The 15255-nt window shown below is 42.3% G+C and overlaps 1 protein-coding gene across 5 annotated transcripts in view; it reads right to left on the bottom strand.

Annotated features, from left to right (window-relative positions):
- Positions 1–15255, bottom strand: part of ROBO1 (roundabout guidance receptor 1) — a 1216262-nt gene that overhangs the window by 394227 nt on the left and 806780 nt on the right. Inside the window, exon 1 of one of the 5 annotated variants that reach the window (XM_056559368.1) lies at positions 106–242. The exons of the other annotated variants lie outside the window; for them this stretch is intronic. Coding sequence (XP_056415343.1) covers positions 106–163 — 58 coding nt within the window. The 5' untranslated portion in view covers positions 164–242. Of the gene's footprint in view, positions 1–105; positions 243–15255 lie in introns of those variants that run through there. 5 annotated transcript variants of the gene reach the window in all.

Raw genomic sequence — 15255 nt, 5'->3', positions numbered from 1 at the left:
TACAGTGTATTCATTGTATCAGCAAATCATAATATTGTCACTTTGCTAATGTAAATAGAACAGTATCTGCAATTCTGCATTACACCCCCCTCATCCCATTCATACCTGATGAGATGCATAGTGATCCACACAGCAGGCAAAAGTAAGCGAATGCTGCAATCATTGTAGTCCAGTACTGTCAGAAATTAATCTCATAACCAGGGAAAAATCACCCCCCCAAAAAATTTTTTAAAATAATAAAAAAAAAAATATATATATATATATATATATATATATATATATATATATATATATATATATATATATATATATATGTTCTATATACACCCAATAATTCCTTGTGAATTGTAAATTGTAAATCCAGTTAGCTTAATATAAGCAAAGCTTTCTTTAAAAAATCCCAGTGTGGTGGGCATAGATGTTCAAGAGGGGGGTCCCCAGCAGTAACTTTCCAATCTCAGGGCAAAAAAACAGAACAGACTGCTCCAAAAATACCAAAATCCGACAAGATTTAGAGGAAGAGAGGGTTCTCTTTAGGGTTCTCTTTAGGGTTCTCTTTAGTTTCCACCAGGAAATAAATAATCTCCCAAACTCTTCCCATAGAGTAACAGAAGGATCCAACTTATTGTGTAGGTTGAGTTCATCAGCTTTTAGGAAGACCCCCCCAGCACATGCAAATAGCCAAGTACTCCTGAGATTGAAGTCTAGCTGCCACCCTTTGTGTGCCAAAGCTGCAAGAGTTCCCTCTTAGGACATCACATTTGCATTTCCTCCATCATTCAGCTGCACAGATCCCACTACTCAGGCTGATCCCAAACATCAACTTCTGCAATCCTTCTCTACTTGATCCTTCTTTATAAAACAAGACAGGAGGAGGAGGCAGGGTTCATAGGGGATGCTGCAGGGTCCACTTGGTCTTAGGGGGGCTCCTTGTTGTTGTGAAGAAGTTTAGCAGAGTCCTGTGTTTATCCCTCCTGTCTGCTGCTCTGACCGGAGCAGATCCCCATTTCATTCTAAACATGCGATTCATGCAGCTTAGTAGCAACTCTGCTTAAAGGAGCCGCCTACTATTCCCCTGCTCTTTTGTTGTTGATACACATGTAGCTCTATACATTTGAGAGAGAAAAAACCAGGCTCCTTGCTGCCATCTACTGTTCGCATAAGCGAACTGCAGGTCCTTCAAGCATCCTGATTTTGCATACATGCCCTTTACAAATATACTTTGTCAGGTTTAATGTTAGAACGTGTTTACATTCTACTAAACCAGTGTTTCCCAACCAGGGTGCATCCAGCTGTTGCAAAACTACAACTCTCAGCATGCCTGGACAGCCTTTGGCTGTCCGGGCATGCTGGGAGTTGTAGTTTTGCATCAGCTGGAGGCACCCTGGTCAGGTTTAAAGTTAGCACGTGTTTACATTCTACTAAACCAATGTTTCCCAACCAGGGGGCCTCCAGCTGTTGCAAAACTACAACTCTCAGCATGCCCAGACAATCTTTGGCTGTCCGGGCATGCTGGGAGTTGTAGTTTTGCAACAGCTGGAGGCACCCTGGTCAGGTTTAAAGTTAGCACGTGTTTACATTCTACTAAACCAGTGTTTCCCAACCAGGCTGCCTCCAGCTGTTGCAAAACTACAACTCTCAGCATGCCCAGACAGCCAAAGCCTTTGGCATGCTGGGAGTTGTGGTTTTTCCCAGCATGTTAGCACGTGTTTACATTCTACTAAACCAATGTTTCTCAACCAGGGCGCCTCCAGCTGTTGCAAAACTACAACTCTCAGCATGCCCAGACAGCCTTTGGCTGTTTGGGCATTCTAGGAGTTGTAGTTTTGCAACAGCTGGAGGCACCCTGGTCAGGTTTAAAGTTAGCACGTGTTTACATTCTACTAAACCAATGTTTCCCAACCAGGGGGCCTCCAGCTGTTGCAAAACTACAACTCTCAGCATGCCCAGACAATCTTTGGCTGTCCGGGCATGCTGGGAGTTGTAGTTTTGCAACAGCTGGAGGCACCCTGGTCAGGTTTAAAGTTAGCACGTGTTTACATTCTACTAAACCAGTGTTTCCCAACCAGGCTGCCTCCAGCTGTTGCAAAACTACAACTCTCAGCATGCCCAGACAGCCAAAGCCTTTGGCATGCTGGGAGTTGTAGTTTTTCCCAGCATGTTAGCACGTGTTTACATTCTACTAAACCAATGTTTCTCAACCAGGGCGCCTCCAGCTGTTGCAAAACTACAACTCTCAGCATGCCCAGACAGCCTTTGGCTGTTTGGGCATTCTAGGAGTTGTAGTTTTGCAACAGCTGGAGGCACCCTGGTCAGGTTTAAAGTTAGCACGTGTTTACATTCTACTAAACCAATGTTTCCCAACCAGGGGGCCTCCAGCTGTTGCAAAACTTCAACTCTTAGCATGGCCAGACAATCTTTGGCTGTCCGGGCATGCTGGGAGTTGTAGTTTTGCAACAGCTGGAGGCACCCTGGTCAGGTTTAAAGTTAGCACGTGTTTACATTCTACTAAACCAGTGTTTCCCAACCAGGCTGCCTCCAGCTGTTGCAAAACTACAACTCTCAGCATGCCCGGACAGCCAAAGCCTTTGGCATGCTGGGAGTTGTAGTTTTTCCCAGCACGTTAGCACGTGTTTACATTCTACTAAACCAATGTTTCTCAACCAGGGCGCCTCCAGCTGTTGCAAAACTACAACTTTCAGCATGCCCAGACAGTCTTTGGATGTTTGGGCATGCTAGGAGTTGTAGTTTTGCAACAGCTGGAGGCACCCTGGTCAGGTTTAAAGTTAGCATGTGTTTACATTCTCCTAAACCAATGTTTCCCAACCAGGGGGCCTCCAGCTGTTGCAAAACTACAACTCTTAGCATGGCCAGACAATCTTTGGCTGTCCGGGCATGCTGGGAGTTGTAGTTTTGCAACAGCTGGAGGCACCCTGGTCAGGTTTAAAGTTAGCACGTGTTTACATTCTACTGAACCAGTGTTTCCCAACCAGGGGGCTTCCAGCTGTTGCAAATCTACAACTCCCAGCATGCTGGGAGTTGTAGTTATGCAACAGCCTGAGCCACCCTGGTTGGGAAACACTGTACTAAACAATGACCTCAACATACAATATTTTTCGACAGACAATGGACTTTTCTGGACCATTGTAATGTTAAACCATACTCAACAAACAATGGCTTGTAGAAGGTATACCTTATATATGTGAAGATTTACAATGCTGTAATTGTAATACGGTGATCCCTCAATTTACAATGGCCTCAGGTTACAATATTTTAACACAATGGTCCTTTCTGGACCATTGTAACGTGAAACCAGACCCAACATACAATGCTACGAACAGTCCAGATCTGTGTCAATAGCTGAAGGAACTGGCCAATCAGAATGGGCATTTTAATGGTAAAGCACCTGTATTATTGATGTGCATGTACTGACTGGCTGCCTGGTAGCGCCCCCTACAGTACAGGGAGGTGTGACATGTCCTGTACTACTCTTTACCTGTGTCAGGGTTAGCTGCTCCTTTGGACACTAGGTAAGGGCGGCTCCATTTAACAATTTTTTTCGTTTGGACACTGTAGTGGTTATTGACTTATATTCTTTTTTCCACTGATAGTTTAGTAGTCTATTTTATGCTGTACTGGATATCTGCTCTCTATGCACTGACTTCCAGGTGAGCTTGTGATAGACCTATGTATATACTCAGTAGCCAATCAGAAGAGGAAGAGCTGCAGAGGAAAGGAGAGAGCAGCACATGAACCAATGGTAAGACAGGGGGGGTGTCTCAGACTACCTTAGACTGTGTACGAAGAAGGAGAAAAACTAAAACACAAAGCGCAACTATGTGCAATTATCTCTGGTGTAAGAAATAAGCACAGGGAAGGATATGGGCGCGCGCACAACACCGTAGTCCGCTTATTGTCACTTCTTTTGACTGGTTGGTGTGGGATGCTGCCTTGCAGTTGACCATAATCCTCTGGGTGGGTACGGGTCATCAATATGGTATCCTCTGATAGGTGAGGAGAAAGAAAAGTACTGCTTCTGTAGGCGCTTCTCCATGATGGTATCTTGAATTAAAGGGGTTATCCAGGAAAAAACTTTTTATATATATATATATATATATATATATATATATATATATCTCAATTGGCTCCAGAAAGTTAAACAGATTTGTAAATTACTTCTATGAAAAAATCTTAATCCTTTCAGTACTTATGAGCTTCTGAAGTTGAGTTGTTCTTTTCTGTCTAAGTGCTCTCTGAGGACACGTGTCTCGGGAACCGCCCAGTTTAGAAGAGGTTTGCTATGGGGATTTTCTTCTAAACTGGGCGGTTCCTGAGACAGGTGTCATCAGAGAGCACTTGGACAAAAAAGAACAACTCAACTTCAGAAGCTCATAAGTATTGAAAGGATTAATATTTTTTAATAGAAGTCATTTACAAATCTGTTTAACTTTCTGGAGCCAGTTGCGAGGGTCAACGCGTTGTTGCGATACTGCATTTTATGTTTGTTTCTTTGCTTTTTGTATTTGCTTTACTTTTGGCAAAATAAATGTCTCTTTTCTTTGAACCAACATTTGAGTCCACCTCGTTTTGTGGCACTACTTACGGTAATTCAAGATACCATCATGGAGAAGCGCCTACAGAAGCAGTACTTTTCTTTAGACTCCCTGTAGACACTATAGCTAAACTGTATTTACAGATCACAGCTTTGTCCTAAGATAAGCTAAAAAGCAGCAAAAGAGCAAAATCTCAGTAAAATACATAGCAGGTAATCATCCTCTAAAAATAATGACTTTCCTATCATTTTTGGAGCACCAGACTGGACAGTTGCTGGAATGCATGAGGAGTCCCCATTAAACTTAGCCCATCCCATGTTAAAACGGAATCAACTGCAGGCACACAAACAGGGGAAGGGGGAAAACAATGGGTCTGGACTCATCTACATCACACACATGTACATTCTGATATCACACACACACATATATATATATATATATATATATATATATATATTTTACCATTTTAATCCATGCACCACTGCCAGCGCTATAAGCAGGACACATCACTACACATGACCTCCCTTGCTCTCAGAGGTGTAACGTGTAGCTTATGTGCCACAATGCAACATCTCATTTACACTACTGGTGTCTTCATACGTGGCAAAGGTGCCTTTGGCCCCTTGTAGTCAGAGGGCCCCGGTGTGACTGCTACCTATGCACCCCCTATAGGTACACCCCTGCTTGCACCTCCCCACCCTCTATCATGACCAGTGCTACCTACTATTTCTTCTTTTTGGGTTTGGCTCCAAAAGAATAAGGTAGTAGCAGCCATTAGGAATAGCAACAGAACCAATCAGCTGACTACAGCCGTGTAAGGTGAGGCCCCAGCACCCCTCAGCAATAACAGGCTGTTGCTTGCTAAGTAGATTGGTATAGATATGTTGTCAGCACTCCATAGGCAGTGGTGCACTTGAAGGTAGGTACATGTAGAAAAGTCTAAATCCTAGCAATCAACAATATTTTGCTAGAAATGTTGTTAATTGAAGTTTCACCTAAGGGTATACAGGACACGATTCCTGGAGAAGGCAAGGTGATTGTAAAAAAGCACGTCCTGTGTACCCATATGGGTGGGGTCATGCGTGCGGTATTTTGCTGCATAGTTTCTGCAGCAGATTTTACTACCCATTGACTTCAATTATTGGGAAAATATGCAGCAGCAAATATGCAGCAAAATATGGTACATGTCACACTACCCAGAAGGCTATGTTCACTCAGTTGAATCTCTGCACAGAAAGTTTTCGGCAGAATGGAAAGTTACCGGCCGAAATGTGCCGTCTCATAGACAGTAATGCATATCTTTGTGGAATCCGCAAAAAGAATAGTCAAGTGGGCGTGACCAAGCGGACACCCGCGAGAGCGGTTACCCACGAGCTCTGCGAGCTCGCGTTCTTCTTCCTCCGAGCATGCTGCTGTAACTCCGTTCCATATGCAATAAAAAAAGTGCGATCCCGGCGAAAGTTCCTGGTGAGTGCTGTACAGTCTGTTTCCTCCATGCCCGCCGCAAAAAGAATAGCTATGTCAATTCTGTCTGAGAACACTGGAATCAGATTTTCCGCAGCAGAAACACCTGGTGCGGAAATTCGGCCATGTGCACATTGTGGTAGTAATCCCATTGAAATCAATGGGATTCTACTGCAGCCGAATGTCCTTGTGGAATTCCTCTGCAGAATTCTGCACGGAAATCCCTCCATGTGAACATAGCCTAAGGGTATACAGGACGCGTCTTGGCAAACACCTTGCCTTCTTCACCTGTCAGGTAAACTGTTTGTTGAATCCCGTCCTGTATACCCTTATATGTGAAACATCAGTCAACAACGTTTCTAGCAGAACTTTGTAAGAGCTGGGGCCTTGCTTGTGACGGGAGCTTGTGATGTCATAGCCCCGCCCACTCATGACTTCACGCCCCACCCACTCAATGCAAGTCTATGGGAGGGGGCATGATGTGATGTCATGAGGGGGCAGGGCTATGATGTCACGAGCTCCCGGCACCGGCTCCAGCGTTCGGAACAGTTTGTTCCAAACGCTGAGCAGCGGAGTACCCCTTTAAGGAGAAACATTACCCTTTAGTCCTATTGTCTTGTTGAGGCACACATTGGATACCCACCATTAAGCAGCACAAAGATTGCCGAACGGCTCTCCCATAGAGATACATGAGGGGGTTGTGACGCGTCGCTCTGGGGGAGAGCCGGGCCCTGTACAGGAGATCACGAGAGACCCCCAGCGGTCGGACCCCCTGCAATCTAAAACGTATCCCCTATCCTGCAGATCGGGATAAGTTTTTCTGTAATTTCAGGCATAAGACTTCTCTTTTAAAGTGTCAGGGTTCTGTTTGAAACAATATTTGGGTAAATACACAAGGAAGAACAGAAGAAAGAGTTTGTAATGCAAGTTATTTAATTATTATTATTATCCTGACCATTACTTCTTAGGGCAGATGGGAAATGCCAATGACCGCCCGCAGCTATGACCTGCCTTGACTGAATGGGCACTTTCTATGTGTCGGGACAGAGATTAGAAAGTGTGAGCAATGGGGACGGCACCATCAGAATGTCACCATTGAGAGATTGGTGTCAGGTAGGTACATTCTTATTTATTAATTTCTAAAGCCCTGAGCACTTTAACTATAACAGTGTTTCCTAACCAGGGTGCCTCCAGTTGTTGCAAAACTACAACTTCCAGCATGCCCAGACACAACTATAAAAATCTAAATCCGGACAATCCCTATTTGACTGTGCTATTATTATTATTTTTCTTTTTAGCTAAATGAAACCATCAATGGAACCTCAACAACGGCCTCTAGCACCAATGTGACCAGAGGCCTAACTCCACAGAAATATTTCATTAGTGCTTCCTCTTGGCATCCGCCGCTGACCTGCAAAATACTGAGACTCGCCTTAGGCTGGATAGATCTCTGCAGTTTTGGAAGGTGATTTTTTTAGGTATGTCTGAATACTAACCATGCCAGGACTATATTTTTTCCATGGCAGGAGCCGTGTGCTATAGCTAGGAATTGGGGTGGGTAAAGTAACCAGATATATTTTCATGTAAATCTGTCACCAACACTGGGGACAATAGAGCAATTGGGTTCAATAAACGTGTAGAATGTAACGCTTATAACATTGCATTCAGATTTAGAGTCAAATATAACATACTTGTTCAACATCATTGATTCTTTTATTGGCCATGGGTTCTGACCACAAATTTTTTATGGTCCTCCTAACCCTAACAGTATCCCCTAAAGTGATACCTCTCCAAATGACCACTTCTTTGAGAAGACTACCCCCCCCCCCCCTCATCCAGAACAGATTATGTGTGAACAAGTTTTACTCCGCGTACATTATGCATAGTGGCTATTTCACCTTTAAAGGACTATTGCAGTGTAAGGGTGCATTCCCACCTGGCGTATTTTGCTGCATATTTGCTGCTGCGTATTTTCCTACCCATTGACTTTAATGGGAAAATTAAATACGCAGCAGCAAATACGCAGCAAAATACGCCAGGTGGGAACGTACCCTAAGACAACTTATTCCCTATCTGCAGGACAGGGGATAAGTTTCTGATCGTGGGGTGTCCCACCACTGGGACCCCCTGCCATCTTCTGCTTGGCTCCCAGCTCTCTTAATGCACGGAGCCATCTCCATTTCATGCAAGGAGACTGCACAAAGTGGTGGTCAACATGCCCTCTCCATGTATCTCTATGGTAGAGCCGGATAATACATGAATGCTGTATCTCTGGTTCCTCCATAGAGATGCACGGAGGGGGCATATCGTCCCCCACTTCTTCATGCCCCCCGACACAGCAGGGAAGAATAGGGTACGAAGAGGAGATCTCAGGTAGTCCCAACAGTTGGACCCCCGCAATCAGCCACTTATCCCCTATCCTGTGTATAGGAGATAAGTTATCTTACACTGCAGTATCCCTTTAACCAGAAGGTCTTCTTAAAGGGATAATCCGATGGAATTTTTAAAAAAAAATTTTCATCAACTGGTGCCAGAAAGTTAAATAGATTTATAAATTACTTATTTTAAAAAATTCTTAATCCTTCCAGTACTTATCAGCTGCTTTATACTACAGAGGAAGTTCTTTTCTTTTTGAATTTCTTTTCTGTCTGTCCATAGTGCTCTCTTCTGACACCTCTGTCCATATCAGAAACTGTCCAGAGCATGATAGGTTTGCTATGGGGATTTACTCCTGCTCTGGACAGTTCCTGATATGGACAGAGATGTCAGCAGAGAGCACCGTGGTCAGACAGAAAAGAAATTCAAAAAGAAAAGAACTTCCTCTGGAGCATACAGCAGCTGATAAGTACTGGAAGGATTAGTATTTTTAAACAGAAGTAATTTACAAATCTGTTTAACGTTCTGGCACCAGTTGATAAAAAAAAAAATCACCGGAGTACCCTTTAAAGAGATTTTAATGTACAGGTCATGTTAAATATGGGCAAGATAAGGAGGTAGAGTTCTGAAAGAGGAGGTCTTCTGTATAGGTTTCACTTTATCCAGAACTCTCTCATGGGGGGACATGTATCAAAGATTTTACCCCTGTTTTGTGTGTATTTTTTTGCGCAAAATTTTGCACAAGCCCTTTTTTTGCACATTTTTTTTGCGCACGTTTTGGTAGAGCATGTTCTCCAGATGTGGCCTAATCGGGGTACCTTGGAGTGACATCTATAGTACGCATGGATTTATTAACTGCGTACTTTTCCTTTACACCCAAAATTTTGCCGCAAGAGCTGTTTTTTTTTGCGCAAATATAAGCCATCTTGGACTTAACGTAGCAAGATGCTCTAAATCATCAATTCTATTTTCCAAAGAGTGGATTGAGGAGATTACTATATTTACCCGCAATTTATGAAGCTCATTGCACTTGATTGATAAATTTAGCGCTTCTGCACATAATTTAGAATTCGGGAAAAGGGGTAAACTGCTTCTACCATACACAAATAATGATACATGTCCCCCATGGAGTCTATTGTTACTTCACATTTATTCTATTGAATGAACGTGATGAAGACCAAGCTGGGATCTGTGGATACTTTATGTTCCTGATGTTCTTCCTCTACTTTTTGTTCTATGGGTAACACCAATGTTTTAGTGAATACACAACAGACATAGATATTGTTAACCTATGGGACTAGCGTGTGGCTTTAGACTCTGATTGAACCAAGCTGGTATGTAGGAGCTTACTCTTTGCCTTCGGGCATTGACCTTGGACTATGACAGTAAGTGAACATTCAATCTTAAGATGTCACAGTGATTAAGCTTCTAGAATTGTTCATTGATTGATTTACGGTGACAAATTGTTTACCAATAAAATGATAGAGAAAATCTGAGAAATCACTGACAGGGGTCCACCTCTGAGGTAGGACCTGGGAATGGACATTGAGGGTTTTTTATTTATTTATTTTATTTTATTTTTTTACATAAAGGTTTGATCCTTTTTGAAATGATAATATAATATTTTATGACAATTTAAAATTAACATTGTATTTTTGTACTTTGTGGCACAATGCTCGTGCCATCTAGAAGGGTCCCACTAGTTCGCTGGCAGAGACTTATGCTGGTCCTGTATACATGCACATAACATACACATTTTAACAAATTCCTGACATGTCAGAGGTTTTGATTGCTGGGTATCTGGGTCCTGAGACCCACCGATCGATCGCAAAAGGGAAGGGGCAGAGGCGCTCGGAGTGTGTGCCCCTACTTTTTTTTTACTCTTCTCTCTTCAATAAGGTGAGGTTTACAGATTTAATGAAAGGGAATGAAAGATAAACGATGCAGGACTGATTAACCATAACAATAATAATATGAATTCACTATTTATATAGTGCACACAGGGTCCAGAGCGCTGTACACTCATATTGTTGCCTGGCACCATTGGGGTTCCCAATGTAAAATCACCTGTTAATATGTATAGTGGTTCCTCAAGTTACAATATTAATTGGTTCTGGGACAACCATTGTATGTTGAAATCATTGTATGTTGAGACCATAACTCTATGGAAGCCTGGGAATTGGTTCTAAAGGCGCCAAAATGTCATCCAAAAATAGGAAAAAGTGAGGATTAAAGAAAAATAAGTAGATAACTAATATAGATAAAGCAATTCCTTACATATACAAGTAAGAAAGATCTGCTGGGAGCTGTAAATCACTGTCTATGTCAGTGTTTCCCATGCAGGGAGCCTCCAGCTGTTGCAAAACTACAACTTCCAGCATGCCCGGACAGCCAAAGGCTGTCCGGGCATGCTGGGAGTTGTAGTTTTGCAACAGCTGGGGGCACCCCGCTTGGGAAGCACTGGTCTATGTAGAGGACAGGAGCTTCTTCAAGGTCCTGTGCAGTACACGCAGTGTCCTAAAAAGGTAACATGGAGCCGCCCTCACCGGGTGTCCAAAGGAGCAGCTAATCCTGGCCCAAAGAGTAGTACAGGACATGTAATACCTCCCTGTACTGTGCGCTACCAGACACCAGTCAGTGCATACACTTCAGTAATACAGGAGTTTCACCAGTGAATGTCCATTCTGATTGGTCAGTTCATTGACTCGTTTCACAGATCTGGTCTCTCAGTAGCATTGTATGTTGAGTCTGGTTTCAACTTACAATGGTCCAGAAAAGACCATTGTAAGTTGAAACTATTGTATGTTGAGGGATCACTGTATTGGAGTCTGGAAGGAAACCAGAGTACCTGGAGAAAACTCACTTGAAAAAATATAAACATACAAACATATTGCAGGTGCTGTCCTAGGTGGGATTTGAACCTAGGTCTCCTGCATTGTAAGGCAACAGCACTAACCACTGTGCCACTATGCTGCCCATGCTCAATTGGAGTTACGCAAATTGCATAAAACAATCCGCTAGACTGTATTTGGCTACCGGACCAAGCAGTTCAAAGGGAGTCTGTGAGCCCTGTTAGTAAGATAGAAATTTCTCTTTAAAGAGACATATTACAGATTCTGTAAAAGTAGCCTCTTTTAATATCTTCTAGAATGTCTGTGGTTGTTACCATTGTCCCGTTCTCTACAGCGTAGTTCCGTATTCAATCTTCTGTCAGAATCTAATTCCTCTCTAAAACATCATTAGTGTGAACTGAGCAGCAGAATCCTATTGAGATCAATGGGATTCTGCTGCAAAAGTAATCCATGAAATAGCTCCCCTCTTGTTCATAGACTACGTCTGGTATTGCAGCTTGATTTCATTCACCTAAATGGGGCTAAGCTGCAATAACAACGTATTTCAGAAATATAATTTAACCCTGTTGGCTAACCTTATGCATTCCATGATACTTATCTGTCAATGTACTTTGGCCATCAGGAATGTTTCCTCTTAAAGGGGTATTCCAGGATTTTTTTTTATTTGACCATGCTACAGGGGCTGTAAAGTTAGTGTAGTTCATAATATAGTGTCTGTACCTGTGTGTGATGGTTTTCTCGCAATTCTTATGTGATTGTCACTCCAATATTTTTTTTGAACAGCATACAAAATGACTGTTGTTTCAGATTTTTCCCAGGTTGCAATGCGGCCGAGACCTGGCTCACTAGTCATCTGATGACAATGAGCCTGTCTGCTTCAATGGGTGGAGCGATCGCTTGGTGGGAGAGAGATCAATCTGCAACTAATGCAACAGCTGTAGGCACCCTGATTGAAAACCACAGGTCTTTTGAATGGATGTTGCTCATTTATGTTTCAATGGGTGGGTTGGCTGATGTGTGGGAGGGAGGAAAATTGAATTATGGGATTTGTAGTAAAAAAAAATAAAAAATCAAACAGGAAATACCAGTTCACAAAAAGCTAGCCACAGTGTTATGGTTATCTCACAACATAGCCATTTAGCCATAAGACAAGTACAGATCCGTCCTAAGCACGTCCATTACTGTCTGCCAAGTACATACTAAAATCACCTTATGGTGGAGAACCCCTTTAAGACTTGAGCCTCAAATGGAAATGGCAGCTTTGTGGATATTTAATGCATTATTTTCAGATTAATAGTGGTTTTATCTAGCAGATTGTGTACATGTGAGTTTGTATCAAGTATCAAATAGCATTAGCATATACAGAGGATGTCATGCAGAGATCAAGGGAAAGTACTGTTTGAATCTACAACCATGGGCATCCTTCCTGAATTATTTAATGATAAACACATCAACATCTTGGAGAAGTGCAAGTCTGAAAACAACCAGCAGGTTTTCTAGATGCCCAGATTTCCACCTCGCACGGTGATCAAAGTTACCATGAGGTTGGTAATTTACAAATCCCTTTTTCACATAGATTTTCTTACTTATTGGATTTATTATTTATACATTCACTGGAGGTCACACTTATCTCAAGTGAATAAATCATTTCCAAAAAATGTAATAGTATAAGCAGTGTTGGGCGAGGTTTGCTGGAATAGAAATGACTTCTCTCAAAACGTATCTCACTGGATGCCTTGTCTCCCATCCCAGTCTCTGGACTTTGATCAGTACAAAAGCAGCGCTGCACAGTACAGACGCCTGTGGTTTTTTGCATGTAGCCATTTGCATAAAGTTATTTTTCAAATTGGCAAAAACAATTCATTTTTATTGTGAAACTTTTTATGCTTGTGAATCTGACTGACCTAGATGTAATACTAAGTATCAAAAAGGGCTAGAAATGTTGGCCAACATTTTTTTATTATTAAAGGGCACCTCCAGTATCGCTCTTGGCATCTTCCAATAGAATGGCAAGGAGGGCAGTACTCCTAGGAGCTTTGCAGGAGAATCTTGGGGCATTGTACATTGACTTGGCCTTTAATGGATTGTGTAGGGGAACCTCCTAACCAGCAACTAACTGACTGAAGTTCCTTGGACCCTCCAGACAATACTGAGGACTCACCCTACTTTTTGTAAGTCCACTTCAAAGTGATCATTGTACACTCAAAGGGTTTCAAAGGGTATCTGACCGGTTTCAAAGGGTATCTGACCGGTTTCAAAGTCAACTCCAATAAGCGTGCTAGATTCTGCTAAGAATTTGGGACCCCATATTAGGGTTCACAAATATGTCAAGCTTGGTGGGCAGTCTGAACCCTGCTTCTCTCTGTCTTCCAATATCCAAAAGAGAGAGATCAAGCATGATGGATTTCAATATATTAAATTCTTTGTTCCCATGGGAATGGCAGTGGTGTATGTATTCCTCTCTTCTTATTGAAATAAACATGCATGCGCAACTGAGACAAGTGTATCTGTTCAGAAGGTGCCAGCCAAACTAACTGCCTGAGTGCTATCTCAAGTGTATATCTGGCTTTTAACAATTACTATTTCAGGGAAAGTGTATTCTAAAGGTGCATATACACTTTAGACAAAAGTTGATCAAACCTGCCCACTTTGTGTATGATGCCCCCCTGACTCTCCCAGCTAGGCAGGTGTGTAGTCAGGTAGGTAGAAGTGCAGTTTGGTAGGTTGGTAGGTGTGCAGGCATGAAGGTAGAAGTGTATTTTTGTAGGTAGGTAGGTGGGTAGAAGTGCAGTTTGGTAGGCAGGTAGGTGTGCAGGCTGGTGGTTAAAAGTGCAGTTCATAGGTCGATGTGCAAGCAGGTAGGTTGGGGGGCATCTGTCAGAGAAGGGTTTTGTATGTTGGATTTCAACTACCGACATCTGGCAGCAGTGTACCCTCCTCTCTCCTTGGAGAAAACATGGACATTTAGCTGTTGTGAACGTTAATATGTATGGGGAAATTGGGAGAGATAGCTGGTAGCCAACAGCTATTGAAAGTGTATGGCCATTGGAGGCAGCCATTCAATGTAATAGATGTCCGTGTAACACATGAAAGGACCAGATGCACCAAAGTGAGTATATGGAAGTCTTCTGATCTCACATATTCCCACAAGAATCCAGAACCCATCCTCCCTTTTCCAGCCCATTACTGCTGGCTGTGTTTTCATAAAAGATAAAAAAGCTTTTGCCTTATCGCCATCCGAAAACGTCATTCCTTATAAAATAGAGCCGCTATGGTGCAAGCTACTTTAAAAGGACATGTAAGGCATGCAAAATGCAATTACTACAGTGTACTTTATTGCTGCAATGAAAAGCAGGTCAGGTTTATTACAAATACATAGAGATCAGCCTTCTATTAGCTGAAATATAGGCAGAAGGCTTCAGTGACCCTTGTTTTATGCCTGCTATAGAGCCGTGCATACAAAGTCAATGTTTTAGAATACAATTGTATTCCAGATCAAACCTCATTCACCTTCCACAAAGATGACATGAACTCTACAGAGTGTAGTATATGTCATGATTGTTTATTCAGGAAATTGCATGTACAGCTTGTGCCGGCTATGTCTCCCACCAGTGTCTGAGAGTGACATGCAAACAATGGGGAGCTCTCCTGGGTTTTTAAAATATTAATTCTCTTATTTCTTTATAAGAAAACAAAGGGAAAATCCATTTTAACATTGATGTGAGGTTCTTGTCCTTTCCTTTGTACCTGGGTGGAAACTCAATACATTATTCTTTCAATGGAGTCGCACTGCTGGCGAGTTTTACATTTGGTATGCGTTGTAAGAGATGGGGAAAAAAGGAGATGAATAATAAGTTATGGGATAACGGTATCAGATATTATGCTAATGATGCACCTGTCAGATGTCTACATAATGATCCACTTATAATGGCTTCAATTATCCTAAAACATGGGAATATAGAAAACTGCTAAAGTGGTTGCCTCGTGAAGTCAACACCATCTAATCACCG

This window comes from Hyla sarda, chromosome 2, assembly GCF_029499605.1.
Source record: "Hyla sarda isolate aHylSar1 chromosome 2, aHylSar1.hap1, whole genome shotgun sequence".
Classification (NCBI taxonomy): domain Eukaryota; kingdom Metazoa; phylum Chordata; class Amphibia; order Anura; family Hylidae; genus Hyla; species Hyla sarda.
This window is presented reverse-complemented; position numbering and strand designations above follow the sequence as displayed.